At 35.5% G+C, this 15,391-nt stretch overlaps 5 protein-coding genes across 9 annotated transcripts in view; 4 read left to right on the forward strand and 1 right to left on the reverse strand.

Annotated features, from left to right (window-relative positions):
• Fas1 (fasciclin 1 Fas1 domain-containing) overlaps window positions 1-1,980 on the forward strand; it is a 44,139-nt gene extending 42,159 nt beyond the window's left edge. For 2 of the 3 annotated variants that reach the window (XM_081981119.1, XM_081981121.1), the window contains 2 exons: window positions 48-71; window positions 629-1,980. In XM_081981119.1, the coding sequence (XP_081837245.1) occupies window positions 48-71; window positions 629-816 (212 nt within the window). In that variant the 3' untranslated portion in view covers window positions 817-1,980. The remainder of the gene's footprint in view (window positions 1-47; window positions 72-628) is intronic. The other variant, XM_081981120.1, reaches the window with a different exon arrangement.
• Window positions 1,981-2,738: 758 nt separating this feature from the next.
• On the forward strand, window positions 2,739-3,987 carry LOC145730118 (trypsin-1-like). The gene is made up of 5 exons (XM_081981129.1): window positions 2,739-2,898; window positions 2,955-3,138; window positions 3,190-3,339; window positions 3,398-3,609; window positions 3,659-3,987. Exons 1-5 carry the CDS (start codon window positions 2,853-2,855, stop codon window positions 3,934-3,936), a joined length of 870 nt encoding a protein of 289 aa, XP_081837255.1. The 5' UTR covers window positions 2,739-2,852; the 3' UTR covers window positions 3,937-3,987.
• Window positions 3,988-4,058: 71 nt separating this feature from the next.
• Window positions 4,059-5,931, reverse strand: Ubc6 (ubiquitin conjugating enzyme 6). Its single transcript, XM_081981134.1, has 3 exons — window positions 5,736-5,931; window positions 5,167-5,452; window positions 4,059-4,709 (listed from the first exon to the last, which is right to left on the reverse strand). Exons 1-3 carry the CDS (start codon window positions 5,777-5,779, stop codon window positions 4,584-4,586), a joined length of 456 nt encoding a protein of 151 aa, XP_081837260.1. The 5' UTR covers window positions 5,780-5,931; the 3' UTR covers window positions 4,059-4,583.
• An 87-nt stretch (window positions 5,932-6,018) lies between these two features.
• On the forward strand, window positions 6,019-12,345 carry Nup154 (nuclear pore complex protein Nup154). Of its 2 annotated transcripts, none has more exons than XM_081981116.1 (18): window positions 6,019-6,159; window positions 6,260-6,581; window positions 6,786-7,189; window positions 7,248-7,519; window positions 7,576-7,824; window positions 8,575-8,719; window positions 8,772-9,135; window positions 9,185-9,462; window positions 9,521-9,815; window positions 9,871-10,076; window positions 10,134-10,408; window positions 10,461-10,608; window positions 10,665-10,924; window positions 10,988-11,228; window positions 11,282-11,516; window positions 11,569-11,689; window positions 11,740-11,868; window positions 11,927-12,345. In XM_081981116.1, exons 2-18 carry the CDS (start codon window positions 6,293-6,295, stop codon window positions 12,051-12,053), a joined length of 4,038 nt encoding a protein of 1,345 aa, XP_081837242.1. In that variant the 5' UTR covers window positions 6,019-6,159; window positions 6,260-6,292; the 3' UTR covers window positions 12,054-12,345. The 2 variants fall into 2 exon arrangements, with proteins under 2 accessions (XP_081837242.1, XP_081837243.1); XM_081981117.1 differs by having other exon boundaries at window positions 6,041-6,159; window positions 6,223-6,581.
• Window positions 12,346-12,676: 331 nt separating this feature from the next.
• Window positions 12,677-15,362, forward strand: LOC145730115 (E3 ubiquitin-protein ligase COP1-like). Of its 2 annotated transcripts, XM_081981123.1 has the most exons (4): window positions 12,688-13,702; window positions 13,758-13,911; window positions 13,999-14,613; window positions 14,666-15,362. In XM_081981123.1, the coding sequence occupies exons 1-4, from the start codon at window positions 13,079-13,081 to the stop codon at window positions 15,253-15,255; spliced, it is 1,983 nt and encodes a 660-aa protein (XP_081837249.1). In that variant the 5' UTR covers window positions 12,688-13,078; the 3' UTR covers window positions 15,256-15,362. The 2 variants fall into 2 exon arrangements, with proteins under 2 accessions (XP_081837248.1, XP_081837249.1); XM_081981122.1 differs by having other exon boundaries at window positions 12,677-13,702; window positions 13,758-14,613.
• The last annotated feature ends 29 nt before the right edge of the window (window positions 15,363-15,391 follow it).

The following is a 15,391-nucleotide window of genomic DNA, read 5'->3' on the forward strand; positions in this document are numbered from 1 at the left end:
TTTTCTTCACACACACACACACTTATTAAACTTGTTATGCATTTTAGGTTCGCAACGCCATTTTGGTTCAGGTATGTAAAAATGTAGTAAAAATGGTAGCTTACGCTTGTTTTTGAGCTAAAGTTTGTACATTTTTAAAACCCCTTTACTTAGCAAAGGGTTTAACTGTATTAAATTCTTCAATTATAAAAACTCTATAAATTATTCAACCTACACCAAACCAATTAAAAAACCTATTCAGTTTATATGAATGACAAATGTGTCGCCATAAATTTCTGTAGGTTTTACGTGTGTATTTTCTTCCGGAATAATTTTGTAATAATAATTTTCTCAGGTTGTGACATTGTATACCTTGAAATAAATGGAAAAATGTTGCAGTCGTAAAAGGGAAAAATGAGTTTTTTTGTTACTATTTAAATAGTGTAAAAAGTTTATTATAAAGTAACTGAGAAAATGTTTCTGCCATACCTAAAAAAGCTTTACCGTGTTTTGAGCCGCACTGTACATACACAAAAAAATTATTGACAACAAAATAGTAATTTTCAATTTTTCTTGCTTACCAAATGTAAAAAGCTACTAAAGCTTTATTTTAAAAAAATAATATTAAAATAATTGTTTTCTCTTATAGTTTATGTGATCCATTGGCAAGGATTGAGAATTCCGGTGTTCCGTCCGAACGTGGAATGCACCAACGGTATCATCCACGTGATCGATCGACCATTTTTGCAAAAAGGTGACATCCGCGTAAGCTCTGCCCATACCTTCAAAGCATCTATCGCCCTGTATATAATCGCATTTTTGCTCGTCAAGTTTTAATCTAATCGTACTGTTGTAGTAAATGTTTTGGAAAAATGTGCGTTTACAAAATACCATACTGTCCACAGTGTTAAGTTCTATGAGTAAACTGATTAGTGTGGGTCAATTTATTAGTTTTTTCGAAATTGTCTACTGCCTGTCACTTTGATATTTATAGTCAAAATTCGAAACTGGTACTTAAATTCTGTCTACTAGTAATTGACTGTAAAACAAACGTGTATGACACAATAACTACTTGTATTATAAATGTATATTTTAGTATAAGTATATGTGTTTTATATAGTTTTATTAGCGACAATTCAAAATATTCCAATATTAAATCTTTATATGAACATTCCATAACTCCTTTTGAAAGGATTTTATAATAAGTAAATCAGTGTTAAAATTTTACTAATTTTATGACGCTTTATGCTATAATTACATTACAAAATCTGTTGAACTTATAAAGTTTTATTTACATAGGAAAATAAAATATTCTAACAATTTACTAATAAGCCTTCGGAATTCTCTAGACGGACTGAATCTAGTTTGACGTATGTATATGATTAAATACTGTTAACATAAATGTTACGCCTAAGATATTTAAGATTAAAACATATTTAAGAAGTGATTGATATAGTTTGACGCTTTAGTGCACCATTAAATATAGAGTAAAGCTTGACAAGTCGTTACAAAAATTAAAAATTATCACTGCCTCAATAAAAAATACATACCAAAAGTTAACTTCTCTAAGAGAGACAAAATTAATACAATTTAGTTGCTTTGATGTACAGGGTGGTTCAGAGCGGCAGGGCCAATTTAACTGGATAATACAGGGTGTCAAAGTTGGGTTTTTTGTGGTTGTAAGGTAAACCAAAGTTACTTTTTAACCATGTACCACATTGCATTTGGACCATCCTGTATAATAATAATATGTTCTAATTACGCAAAAGTCAGAATGTATATAAACAACGTGAGTGATGCTGCTATATAAATGTTAAATCGTAAGTTATAACTTAATGTGAAAACTGCTTTTATTCCATTTTATTTTTCGTCTTGAGCACTGAATTGCCTGAAAATATTGATTTTCCTATCACAAAAATTTTAAATTAAAAACACGTTTGCAAAATTGTGTCTGTAAGCGCTTTATATTGTAATATGTGAATAAAGTGATCAGTGCTCTTATCCGGAGTTTTAATCTAGTTTAAAATAGTTCCACGTTCCACACAGGTTGCGTCCTATTGGTTTAGTAGATTATCAAATAGGCTGTATAATCTCGTCAGTGTTTGCCATAACAAATCGCTCTTTAGGGGTTAATAACAAATAAAATCATCGTTCATTTTGCCATCAATGGGATTTACGGTGAAGTTTTCGATTCAGAGATTAATTTTTCCTCAGTTCGGAAAATTTTGCAAATCCTCTCTAGTTTAAATTTCAGTCGTGTTTTGAATGCACAGTTATCCGGATTAATGAATTAAAATGAGGGAAACATTTTCAAAAAACTAAGCAAGAGAAATAGGCCAGTGGAACAATGAGTAAAATGAAAAAAGATGAAATTTACTGGTTCTGGTATAATAAAAATTTATTTTGATAACAATATTAATATATAATAGTAGTAATCTAAACTGACTTTTCTGGAATTGTCTGTAAGAGGTAACATAAATTAACGTCTTTTTAAAGTCCTTAATACCCTATAGGTAATACTACATTAATACCTTTCTCTTAAGTCAAAGTTTAATGAGTTATTTTTATAAAATTAGCGCATACCTGATATAAACTAATAAATCAAAAAAATTGAATTAAAAAGTTTGTTTCGAACAAAATGATGATATGCAAAACACAATTATTTCGTTCTAAATCTAAATGATCCCTCTAATTGACTACGGACTGACGTTTTAATTTCCCATCCATCTTTACAGTTTAAATTATTAAAAATTAAGCTTCAACAGGATTAAGGAGGATTATCACTGTTATTATATTATCAATGATAATTTTGGTTATAAAAACATGTAAACTGTCCAAGTTGTTTCATATCTCTCGCGTACGTGTGGGCCATCATGAAGTTCGTACTCGTTTTAAGTGCTGTGGTAGCAGCAGTTCTTGGTAAGATCACATTTTGCAGAAAAATTGAAATTTAAACTAATTATTACCTTTGGTAGCTGATTCCTCCACTAAATTCGAAGCGGCTTACTTCCCTTCGGAACCCCGTCCAGTCGATACCAGCAACAGGATTGTTAATGGACAAAACGCCGTAAGGAACCAAGTTCCCTACCAAATTTCTTTGCAACGTCGTCTCATTATTTCCTTCTCCCACATTTGCGGTGGATCCATTATTGCACCAAGGTACCATATCTAATAACAGTCAAACATTTAGCTTAAACACTTTTCTTTTAGCTGGGTTCTTACAGCATCCCATTGTGTACATTCAACCGCACCAGCTAATCTTCGCATTGTGGCCGGTATCCTGCTGTTGAACGACCAAGATATTGCAGGACAACAAGCTATCGGAGTTAGTCAAGTTATCAACCATCCAGGATATCCAGGGTAAGTTCAAGTTTTGTGTTCAGCAGACAATACAAAATAATTCTTAAATTATTTTCAGTGGTAACCAAGTTGCTCCTGATGACGTAGCCTTATTGCGTCTCGAACAAAGTTTGGTCTACACTGCGTTGAACGTGCGCCCCATTCCAATTCCACCCCAAGGAAGCGTACACACCGGCACCGCCCTGCTTTCCGGATGGGGATTAACCCAAACTGGAGGATCTTTACCCAACAATCTTCAAGTCGCCAACTTACCCATCGTTCCTGCTGCTGGTGAGCCCTTAATAATCCTTAATTTTTTGTTTCTAAATCTGATTTCCAGAATGTAACGCCATCCTAAACAGTCTTTTGGGCGTCAACGGTAATCCTTTCGACGTTGACTTAAACGTTTGCTCTGGCATCGTAAACGGTGGAGAATCAGCTTGCAGTGGTGACAGTGGTGGCCCATTGGTTAACTCTGGAGTGGTTGTCGGTATCGTTTCTTGGGGTCTTACCCCTTGTGGCGTAGCTAATGCTCCCTCTGTCTACGGCAGAGTGTCGGCTTACACCAATTGGATCGTACAACAAACTGGTGGCGAAGTTCAACCTGCCGCCTTTTAATTTTTTAACAATTAAGTATGTATGAAGTTTACAATAAAAAGTCAAGAAGTATTGTTATTGCAAGAGTTTATTATACCCATAAAAAGCATAATTTAAACAGGAAACAAAAGAAAAAAACCATAACAATTATAATAATTTATTAAGTATAGTGATTTATATAACACATAACTGCATTTAGTAAGATGAGCTGTATCGAAAAACCATACGCCACAAATAGCTTGTCTTATTAAACACAAATCAAAAACAAAAAGTTTTTTCAACTAAACTCAAAATTATTATGACTTCTTTTAACATATAATGGCTCAACTGAAGACTGTGTCAAGAACACTGATATTTGTTATGGAAATTTTGAAGGAGGGAGAGTCACTTTACAGTAATAAATTTTAAACAAATGTCATCCACAAAAACAAAAAATAAGGTGCTGAACAAGCAGGTAACCCAGGGCTACACAAATTAAAAGCTAAAAACAACAGAAAACCAATTAAATGTATGTCTTCTAGTTTTGTTTTCTAATATACAAACTTCCAAGGAGCAAAGATACAACACGGCAATCTAGATCCTTATAGGGGACGCAACCAAAAACATAATAACGGATAAACTTTAAAAAAGCGTGGTTAAACTATCTGTTTTCTTCTTTTGGCTGCAGGCTAGTCGATAAAGCTCTGTTCCACACATGCTTTCACTCGTTTCTCATACTCCCGTCGATTTTCTTTGTATAATTGGGCCGCCATTGAGTTCGCTGGCGAGTTTGGATTTGGATCACTAAGTAATGACTGAAAGGAAAATACGTTTATTTCACTGCATGTGAACATATTTACAATATGAAGTAGAATTTGAAACTGCATCATGTAAGAGAGATATTGTTGTCATGTTTTAACTTTTAAAGCTGTTTAAGGTAGTGAATGCAGTTGTGCCAACCTAAGGAGCACAAACAATATAACTATTTTTTTTGGAGCTTTTTAAATGATCCTTTTTGCAAACTAAAATGATTCAAAGCTAACCTCAAAACAACTAAAAGCATCAGTAAAATTAAGACAAAAAAAAATTGTGTACACTTGTAATATATGTAAATTGGCAACACTGCCAAAACTACAACTTCATAAAAATGCCAATTTAAGTTACATGATAGTGGAACTTCAGCACGCTAATTACTTTTCCACAACTTTTGTAAACTACAGTACTAGACTACAGATACAAACTAGACAATTATTATTACAAATTATCACTTACTTGAATAGAAGTTAAAATTGCAGAAACATCATAGGTAGGACTCCACCTGTTCTGCAGAATATCTAAACATATACCACCATCGGCATATACATTTGGATGAAACATATGACTAACAAAGCGTACTGTTGGAGGCTTGTTTGGATACTCCTCTGTGAATTCAATAGTTAACTTAAATGTGCCATCCTCAAAAGGTGTGTCATGTGGCCCAAATATAACGGCATTCCATATCATAATATTGTTATCTGTTGGGGCTCCACTGACCCCAGTAGGGGGATCTTCTTGTAGGCTGCAATTAAATATTGCTCATTGAATAAATGTATGGTTTATCAAGGTTAGGCTGGCAGTCCAACGTTGAGGTCAGACGCATTTATTTCGCACATTTTAGGACTTGCCAGTTTAGAGGCCATTAGAAGGCCATTAGGACAAAGGAAGTCAAGTGCAAAATTGAGTATACTTTACTTGTAAATTTAAGAAAAAAGGTGACTCATTGAATTTTGAATAATGCGTTATTAATAATTATTGGTAAAGTACGGAAAATGATGAAGGTGTACTGTAGAGAGGCTACTTACCGTTTGAAGTCTCTCATAAGTCTTCGCCTAGCTGGAGTAGACATTTTGGTAAAAGGGGCAACTGATAAATTTGAAAAAACGCTACCTAAAAGTCTTAATTACAACAACTAATCTAAAGGAACACTGTAAATTTATTTGAAAGTGTTTTCTTTCAGTTTTTACGGAAAATTCGTCTGAATCACACAACAGAACTTTTCTCGGATGACATATTAAAAAAAAAATAATGTAGACATTGACATCTGACAGAAACAATAAATGTCACCGTCTTGTAAAATTTGAAATTGAAAAAAAGAAGAAAAGAATGAGGTTAAACTATCAAAGCAAAATGGCGGTTTTTTGTTTGACCCCGGCATTGATTGGTGATTGTCAATTTTAGGAATGTTTTTATAAGTTTACTAAATTTACCAGTTTGTTTTGTAAGACTGTAAGTAAATACACCTATTTACGATCTTAGATCAGAAGGCCATTTTAGAAGAATTATTTCCAGGTAGACGTTTAAAAACATTACACATTAAAATTTGTAGGTTATACCCAACGGCCAATCCATACAAAAAAATATGATAAACACAAGCTCTATAGTAAGCCGTTTTGCGGAGTCCCAGCTCCCCATTCAAAAAATGGAAATAGCAGCAAGAAATGTGGATAAATCATTGACGATGGACTGCAACGCCCCTAAACTCACTGATTTAATGAATGTTAACCTTCAGACTGGTTCTACTGCCAGTGGTTTGATTGATCATGATTATCCTTCATTGAACGGTTTACCAGTCGCATTGAGTAACATGCCTCAGATTAAGTGTATCAGTAGTGTGGCACTTCCACCAGAAATTGTAGATCACTTCAGTCGTATCCTTTTTTAAACAGTCAAATAAAGCTAGATGTGATTTTGTTATTGTAGTTTCCCTTGCTATGACAGAATGTTACAGTAAGTGCTATTTTTCCCAACTGCTTATTTTCACTTTCCTACATCCATAACTACTACAATAAACTAAAACTTTCTTTCCTGCCAATCTCACATATTAATTTACTTTTCTTAATTAAATTGTTAAGATGTCCAGTGTCATTGTATGATGGGACTTTTTCCTGAAATAAATCGGGCCTGGTTAACAGTGGACAGTGATATTTACATATGGACTTATGAAGAAAACACTGATTTAGCATACTTTGATGGCATTAATGAGACTATTTTGTGTGTTGGTTTAGTAAAACCAAAACTAGGAGTGTTCCATGCTTTTATCAAATATTTATTGGTGCTGACCACGGCCGTGGATATTATCGTTTTAGGAGTTACATTTTCAGAAGGCCCTGGAGGTGAAGAGGAAATCCATTTGATTCCAGATCCAGTGTTTACATTGCCAACTGATGGGAATACTATAACCACAGTCAAAGCAACGGCCTGTGGCCGATTGTTTTTGGGCAGTAAAGAAGGGTCTTTATTTGAGATTTCTTATCAAGTAACTTGCCAAACTTCCACTAAATTTGGATGATATTTATTTACCTAATTAATTCTAGGCTGCAAGTGGTTGGTTTGGAAAACGCTGTAAAATGGTTAATTTGTCCACCAGTGCTTTGTCGTTTTTGGTGCCTTCATTCTTGAATGCAGCTCTCAGTGAAGAAGACAGTATAGTTCAAATTGTTATTGACAGTTCCAGACACATTCTATACACTTTAACGGAAAAAGGCGCCATTGAAGTGTGCGACTTGGGCGAAAAAGGAAACAGTTTTTCTAGGATAACTAAAGTATCTCAGAGCGCTTTAGTTACGCAAGCAATGAATACCGTGAAGTAAACTTCCAACATAATTCTGACCATCAAAAAAGTAACACTGTTTCGTTTTGTAGAACACTAGACAGCCAAAATTTTCGACCCATTGTGAGCATATCTCCGGTCGAATCTTATGAATCAGGCAATATAAACTTGGTAGCTGTGACGCAAACTGGAGTAAGATTTTATCTGTCTGTTGTCGGGTTGACAAATCAACAACCCAATCAGAGACCATACACTTTAACTCTGATTCATGTTCGATTACCGCCAGGTTATTCAGCTAATGTCACTGTAAGGCCTAGAAGTGTGCATTTGGCACATTACAGGTAAGGAAAAATTAGTAGTTTGTGATTTTTATGTTCCTAAATGATCTTTAGATAACTGATCTTAACAATGATTGATATTTACTTTGTTATCAAGATTTCACGCAATATCACCAAACAAACAAAATAAAACATTGCATTTTTAATTTATGGCAACATGGCCCAAAAAAAAAACTAAACGTCAGTTGCTCAGGTGATACTGGTTGTATTTGCTGCTAGGAAAGTCACATGACTCAGTTCAGTTTTAGAATTTGTTTTTTATTAACATTTATAGTGTATGTTTTAGCAGCTTTTAGCATTAGAAAGCGCAAATACGCAAACTTGTTAAAGATAAACAACAGCTTTTACGTCAAAAACTACAAAGCTAAAATGTTTTACAAATTTACCTGGAAGCTTTACGGCAAAAGCCTTTCGGACGCTTTAGGTTAACGGACGGGTTTCACGTTTACTTGCACTATTCTTAACGTAATTTAAAACTATTTATGCAAATCGACAAAAAATACCGGACACTTTTAAATTTTGAGACATACAAAATTTAAACTGACGCCATATTGCTGTTTATCGCTACGTCACACTTAAAACACACACTATTTGGGAGTGGCTAAAGCGTTGGCTTCGACGTTATTATAACTTATGTTAAAGTCACTGATTTTTTTGTTGGAATTGAGATTAAAATGTAATATATGCGAATTAAAAAAAAAATTAATAACAAAAAAACAGATAGAAATGATATACTTACTTTTATTTTGTCAGAGATCGCAACTTGGTAGTAATATCCAATGTTAAAGACAAAGACGTGTTGTGGTGCATGAGTTCTGACTTGTTTCCATTCAGTCCAACTTTAATGGAAGCGTACAGTACAATCGATTTGGATGGTCCAGCCTTAGCACTTTCTGAGGTATTTTCGAATTTACCTATATAAAGATCTGTTTTGAATTTAGAATATTCAGGTTCGCTACGATAATTGTTTGCGTTTATACGACGACTACCAAGAAGATCCACCTTTAGTAGTAAGACAACACGCGGATCCACCTAAACGATACGTGGTTTTAACCTCGCACAGTGTTCAAATATTTATTAAACTGAGACCGGTGGATTTGTTGAACCAAATCTTGAAAGATAGTCGCGGTCAGGACACTACAGCTTTGAAAGCCTTTTTCACTATACAGAAAGAAGCGCAAGCGTGCGCCACTGCTTTGATTTTAGCTTCACTAGAAAGCGAGGAAAATATCGAAGTTGCCGAATTGGCTACTAGAGCTTTTTTCATGTTTGGAGGTGAACCTCAAATAGCTCAAATGAATCAAACCAACATCTGTAAGTGTGTTTACTCTCTTTTGAGTGTAATTGATTGGTTTTGATGCAGTTTCAGGTCCGTCGGTTTTCTCTCCTAATATTATTTCCACTCCTGCTCAAACGTACGGCCAAAACCCTTATTCACCTCAAAGTTTTTTGCAGCAAAGTTTTCCACAAAGTACTTTTCAACAACCAGGTTTTCCACAACAATCCCTTCTCGATCCTAACAATTTAATGGTATTCTCCCCCAAACACAATGGACTTTACCTGTACTTATGCAGGATTTTAAGGCCTGTGTGGAACAGACGGTGCGTGGAACGTATCAGTCCTGACGGCAAAACATTCCTGGTAAACTACTTAAGAAGTGGACGATCAAATAAAATCTTATATAAACATAAAATTTCAGAATCAAAGCACCATAACATCAGAAGACTGCATTCAGATTCAAAATAATTTAAATGCTTTACATAACTTCTTAAAAATGAATACTCAACTGTGCTCATCGTACACTGCACCTAATCAACAGTCTACCACGTTGAATTCAACTGCTTTGAATCAAAGTTTAGCAAGTCCAACCGTACAGGATGCTCAAGTTGAAGAGCGACAGTCTTTGGAGGCGCTAAAAATGTTTGTGTGCCATTGTTGTCAAATTGTGGGACTGTGGAGGATTTTGTGTGATCATCAGTTTCATGATTTAGTCGGTAAGTGTTTGTTATTGGGGTTATTAAGTAGTTGTGTTGTATAAAACATTCTTAGGCTCATTACCAGAAAACCAGCAGCAAATCTTACAAGGAACAACATTCAAAGAGCTATTCTTGTACCGACAAGATATTTGCACAATTTTAATCAACACTCTGGTGGACAGTTACTTGGGGGATAACGCTTCTGTTGATTCTATAAGTAACAAGCTTATGGAAGTGTGTCCGCATCTGTATAAACCTGAGGATGCAGCATTTTCTAAGGTTTTCTCAGATAAAATACTTTAAAGTTTTTAAATATCAACAGTTGGAATTTTCCAGGCTAATGAACTGCTGAAAAGCACCAGAACTGTACAGAATTCGGACGAAAAAGAGGGTTTGTTAGTGTCGGCGCTGCAGTTGTGCAAAAACATTGCTCCAAACGTGAATTTGCCCGAAGTGTGCAAACAATTCACGTCGTTAAAGGCGTACAAAGCCGTGATAGAGCTTTGCACGCATTGTGCCAGGAAAATTGATCCGGAAAGGATTGCCGAAAGTTACTTTAACAGCGACGAAACTGGTGGAGATCAAGATGGTCTGAATATGTATCAAAGACGGTAATTATTTTGTTATTATTTTGTCTGTGTTCTACCTGAAATAATATTTTAGAATGGACATATACAGGGAAGTAGTTGCAATGTTGGATACCTTGTATAACGAACAGGAAACAGTTCCGGTACGCCGCACTGAAATTGATTTCAGCGATGAGCAGTCAATTTTACTCAACGGTTACGATAGCACCAGATTGAATTCAACGGTACGATTCAGACTGGGAATGCAGAATTTTAATTTAAATAATTTTTTGTCTAATAGTTGCACCAAATAATAGACGAAATACTTCGTTACGATGACGAGATGTTGCATGTGGCTTTGTATGAGTGGATGGCGTCCAGGAGCATGACTAGCGACTTGATTAAAATTAACAAACCCTCGTTGGAACATTATTTGAAACGGTGTTCTGTACAGAACCCGGACAATATTGTCGTTATGGATTTGTTATGGAAATTTTACGAAAGCAATAATAATCACGCGGCTGCTGCTAAAATTCTTAATAACTTAGCTTCCAGAAACGGGTTAGTGTTGTTTTGATTTTTGTTTTGTTACGTTATTCATCGTTTTTTTTTTTTTCTAATTAGGTCGATATTGACCCTGAGAGAAAGACTGACTTATCTGGCCAGAGCTATAATGTGTATGAGAAGCGACAAAACAGGCTACGCTCCTCAACTAGGAGTGTTCCTGAGGGATTTGGAGGATAAGATGGAAGTAGCCAGAGTCCAAGAGTTAATTTTAGAGGAAATCACCAATTTAAGGGATCAAATTTCCAATTCTAATGAAGCCATTGCCGCGCTCAATAGTGGACTGTATGAGATATCACAGGTAAAAATCAAGGAAGATAGTTTACAGCTTATGACAATTTGTGACTTTAAAAGCTTTACGAAAACTTTGCCGAACCGTTCAATCTTCTGGAGTGTCAATTGGCCATAATAGACTGCGCCGGTTACAATGACAGGGATAATAACTTGGTCAAACAAATCTGGCAACAGATTTTAGCTATTGAGCTTAGGAAGAGCAGCGGATCTGGCAACGACCGAATGAGTCAGATGTTGAGCAAAGTGAAACATTTAGCCAGACAGTACGGGAAATCTAGCAATTGTTTCCCACTTGGTTGGTTTGTCCTGTATAATTAAGTTTTAAAGCTAATCTAGGAAGTTTTCAGCGTACATTGTAGGAGAACTGGAGATGGTTAATGCCAAACTGAGAGGAGATAAACACTTAGTGCCTACAGCGTTACTGTCTGTTAACGTGCCGTTTGAAAAGTTAATTCAAGTTTACAATCAGTAAGTGCTATTTGCTTTATAACATATATTTTCTAAATAATAATTTTTAGTTTACTCAGCCTAACAACCAATATTGATTTTTGGCAAAGCGAGGAGCACGAGTTTCACCTGTGCGAAGCCACAGCCGCTTTAATTATGTGCTTCGTCAACAATTGCGATACGTATTCGAGCGCCCAGAAGTAACATTACTACAACCATAAAATGTTGCAAAACTTGAATTAAAATAATTTATTTCAGAAGAAAGTTTACGGCCATTTGTCAAGACACTGTTGCCACATTGCTGTCGAATTTGTACAGTAAAGCCAACAGCGATCATCTGGTCAACAATATTAGAAACATCCAAGCCAGACTGTCCCGAATATAAGTACTGTTTTCAATAACAAACAAGTCTGTATTTTTACTGCCCCTGAAGTTTCTAGAAGAATCTTGTTACTGTTATTTTTTTAAATGTCATCGTCTGGAAGCTTCAGATATTATGCCTAATTGTTAAACTTGATCAGAAGTCATAAAAAAGTTCAATAATTTCTATATGTAAGTTTGTATGTTTATGTGTAAGATTCAAACTGTCTCTAGAAAATGGACAGCTATATTTTGTACTGATTTCTTTATTGCATTTTTATTAATAATCCAAAATAAACTGTCTGTTATTTTAGCAATATGAGTTTTTTTACCTAGTTTTATGAAAAAAATCATAGAAAACATAAAATTTGACATTTGATTAAAAGCAATATCGATAGAATCCGCCACCGGAGGGAGCATATCTAGTGTGCCATGCAAAACGACCTCTCGCGGATAAATTTAATACATTATTGTAATATGTATGTCCATGTGTATCTTTCAAAATGTGACTTCAAACAGTTCCATTGACGTAGATGTATAATGTTTTCTATGGCAAAAATCACCAGATATTTCACTTTGGCTTCTTGTTAAGTGTAAATGGCGATGGTATTCAAATAAATAGAGAAGCAAAGATTGACCCAAAAGATTTAGGTTGTGTTCTCAATCAGGTGAAAACCAAACCTTTCAACGTCATTTTTTTGGAATTTTTGTCAATGGTCAATATGACATGTTTAAATTTATGGAATTTATAAATTTTAGCAATATTGCACTTTCAAGTGTATTAATTACCCAATTTATGAACTGGAGGCCTGAAATGGATCTCAATGTACCAATTCAAACTAGTTTCAGTGACGTACACTTAACCTATATTAGTGGTTAACATCCAACAACCACAGAAAATGTATTTTATATTTGTGTTTTAAGTCAGTGTTTAAAAGGGCTTTCCTGATCTTTATTCCTACAAAGCAATAACTCGTCTCAAAAGCTTCAAATGGCACTATAGTGCATTGACAACACTTAGATAAGTACACTCTTATAATTACTAGTAGGATGTCTTCAACACATGATGGTAGAAGTAGCTCAGCTTCATGTCATAGCGCCAGCAATATTCTCACTCATCGGGGTTCAATTCGGACCCCCAAAAGACGCCGCCCACACTCTGGACTCTACGACGAAATCAACTCTGACTTTTCTTGTCCTGTTTGTCTCAATATTATAGAGGAAGCATACATTACAAAATGTGGACACACTTACTGCTTTGAATGTATCAAAAAGTCACTAGAACAAGGTGAAAAGTGCCCCAAATGCAATGCCTCCATAACAGTAAATGATGCATTTCCTAATTTCCTTCTAAATGATCTCATCAAAAAGTACAAGGCTGGTCTCAGTGGTTCTGAAGCTTTTGTCACAAACCGAGATAGTTCTGGTGAATTTAGTACTGGAGCTGATGATTTACGCGAATTTGTGGCGTTAGAGTCTCAGAATTTATCACTTCCTGACGTGAATGTTATGCTAGAAGTCTTAATGCAAAGAAAACAGCTTTTGGAAGCTGAGTCTTATGCTATGCAAAATCGTTTGTTACTGGATTTCCTCAAACATCTTCTCAAACAAAAACGTGAGAAGCAAAGTCAGATTGCTAAGGAGATTACAGTGATTGAACAGGATATTGATGAGGTAAGGTCCAAATATTCTCATTTAACATTGTGCAAGTGATTGTGGTATTGATTAGGTTATGAACAAATTGAAAGAGGTTCATAGTAAATGTCCCACTTTGGAGGATGTTGAAAGAACTTCAGCGGCTGCTTCAGAACTGGATGCTCCTGCCATTAGTGCCATAAAGAAGGAAATGATTCAGATTATTGATAACATGGGTTCATCAACAGGTATTTTCACTATTTATGGAAGAATGTGTTTCAACTTGAGGACTGAAATTAAACAATACTCAACAAATTTTCTGTTTTTCCTTTTAGGACGTAAAGAAGACACCAAACAATCAGACCTTCAGTCACAATTCTCGGTCTCCTTATCGTTACGCCGCAAACGAATGTACAATTACTTTGACGATTTGGCCAGCTGTTACTTCTCAACCAAAGCCAAAGATTTGATATTCGGTAAAGACGATAAAACAAAAGGACCGCCACAAGCTGACTTGGCTTTAAACCAATTCCGGGAGAGTTTAATCAAATTCTCCACCTACAGTTCCCTGCGTTTACTCACCACCTTGAACTATTCTAATGATTTGTTCAACAATTCCACCATAGTCTCAAGCATTGAATTCGATAAAGACAGCGAATTTTTCGCTATTGCCGGCGTAACGAAACGCATTAAAGTGTTTGATTACGGCAATGTGATGAAAGACACCGTTAATATGCATTATCCTTGTATTGAGATGTCGTCCAGATCGAAAATTTCCTGTATCAGTTGGCATAACTACCATAAAAGCACGCTGGCCTCCAGTGATTATGAGGGAACTGTGACTATATGGGACGCTTCTATTGGCCAGCGAACTAAAACTTATCAGGAACACGAAAAACGGTGTTGGAGTGTGGATTTTAATTGCGTTGATACCAGATTAATTGCTTCAGGTATGTTTGTACTTAAGTAAATGTTCTTAATACTAATTTTGTTATTATAAAGGGTCTGACGACACAAAAGTAAAACTCTACTCTCTAAATGAAGAACATTCCATCGCAACTCTAGATGCCAAATTCAACGTTTGCTGCGTTAAATTCAACCCGAAAAGTTCCTCCCAATTGGCTTTTGGTAGCGCTGATCATTGTGTGCACTACTACGATCTTCGCAACATGAAAGAGCCGGTGCACATATTCAAAGGACATAAAAAGGCAGTAAGCTACGTTAAATTTCTGAATGAACATCACATCGTGTCCGCTTCAACTGATTCACAGCTGAAACTGTGGAACGTTCAGTCTCCTCACTGTTTGCGGTCATTCGTCGGTCACGTAAACGAAAAGAATTTTGTAGGTCTCGCGACCGACGGTGACTATATCGCGTGCGGTTCCGAAAATAACTCTTTATACGTTTACTATAAAGGACTGAGCAAAAGATTGTGTCAATACAGGTTCGAAACGACCGAAGGCGTTTTAGAGCAGGAAAGACGCGAAAACGATTGTAATGAGTTTGTATCAGCGGTTTGTTGGAAACAAAACTCGAATGTCGTATTGGCCGCCAACAGTAGAGGCATTATTAATATTTTGGAAATGGTGTAAACGTGTCATTTTGTGATTATTATACATTTTTTTATTTAATGTGAGTACTCGTGTACAAAGTAGTTCCTAAGGAAACTTAATTGTGTAATATATTCGGTTGAATAGAATCAAGGAGTTTTACTTACACTATTGGACC

This window comes from Ips typographus, linkage group LG6, assembly GCF_016097725.1.
Source record: "Ips typographus isolate SLU linkage group LG6, UJ_Ityp_2.0, whole genome shotgun sequence".
Classification (NCBI taxonomy): Eukaryota; Metazoa; Arthropoda; class Insecta; order Coleoptera; family Curculionidae; genus Ips; species Ips typographus.

What these genes read in the sequence shown, in the direction of transcription:
- Ubc6 (XM_081981134.1), bottom strand. Translation starts at nt 5,779, where the DNA reads ATGTCTACTCCAGCTAGGCGAAGACTTATGAGAGACTTCAAACG. An exon ending in CTTATGAGAGACTTCAAACG is followed by an intron (nt 5,453 to 5,735) that starts GTAAGTAGCCTC and finishes ATTTAATTGCAG; the next exon opens with CCTACAAGAAGATCCCCCTA. An exon ending in CAATTTTAACTTCTATTCAA is followed by an intron (nt 4,710 to 5,166) that starts GTAAGTGATAAT and finishes TTTTCCTTTCAG; the next exon opens with TCATTACTTAGTGATCCAAA.
- Nup154 (XM_081981116.1), top strand. Translation starts at nt 6,293, where the DNA reads ATGATAAACACAAGCTCTATAGTAAGCCGTTTTGCGGAGTCCCAGCTC. An exon ending in AGGATGCAGCATTTTCTAAG is followed by an intron (nt 10,077 to 10,133) that starts GTTTTCTCAGAT and finishes GGAATTTTCCAG; the next exon opens with GCTAATGAACTGCTGAAAAG. An exon ending in TAGCAATTGTTTCCCACTTG is followed by an intron (nt 11,517 to 11,568) that starts GTTGGTTTGTCC and finishes GGAAGTTTTCAG; the next exon opens with CGTACATTGTAGGAGAACTG.
- LOC145730115 (XM_081981122.1), top strand. Translation starts at nt 13,079, where the DNA reads ATGTCTTCAACACATGATGGTAGAAGTAGCTCAGCTTCATGTCATAGC. An exon ending in TTGAACAGGATATTGATGAG is followed by an intron (nt 13,703 to 13,757) that starts GTAAGGTCCAAA and finishes GGTATTGATTAG; the next exon opens with GTTATGAACAAATTGAAAGA. An exon ending in TACCAGATTAATTGCTTCAG is followed by an intron (nt 14,614 to 14,665) that starts GTATGTTTGTAC and finishes GTTATTATAAAG; the next exon opens with GGTCTGACGACACAAAAGTA.
- LOC145730118 (XM_081981129.1), top strand. Translation starts at nt 2,853, where the DNA reads ATGAAGTTCGTACTCGTTTTAAGTGCTGTGGTAGCAGCAGTTCTTG. An exon ending in GGATCCATTATTGCACCAAG is followed by an intron (nt 3,139 to 3,189) that starts GTACCATATCTA and finishes CTTTTCTTTTAG; the next exon opens with CTGGGTTCTTACAGCATCCC. An exon ending in ACCCATCGTTCCTGCTGCTG is followed by an intron (nt 3,610 to 3,658) that starts GTGAGCCCTTAA and finishes TCTGATTTCCAG; the next exon opens with AATGTAACGCCATCCTAAAC.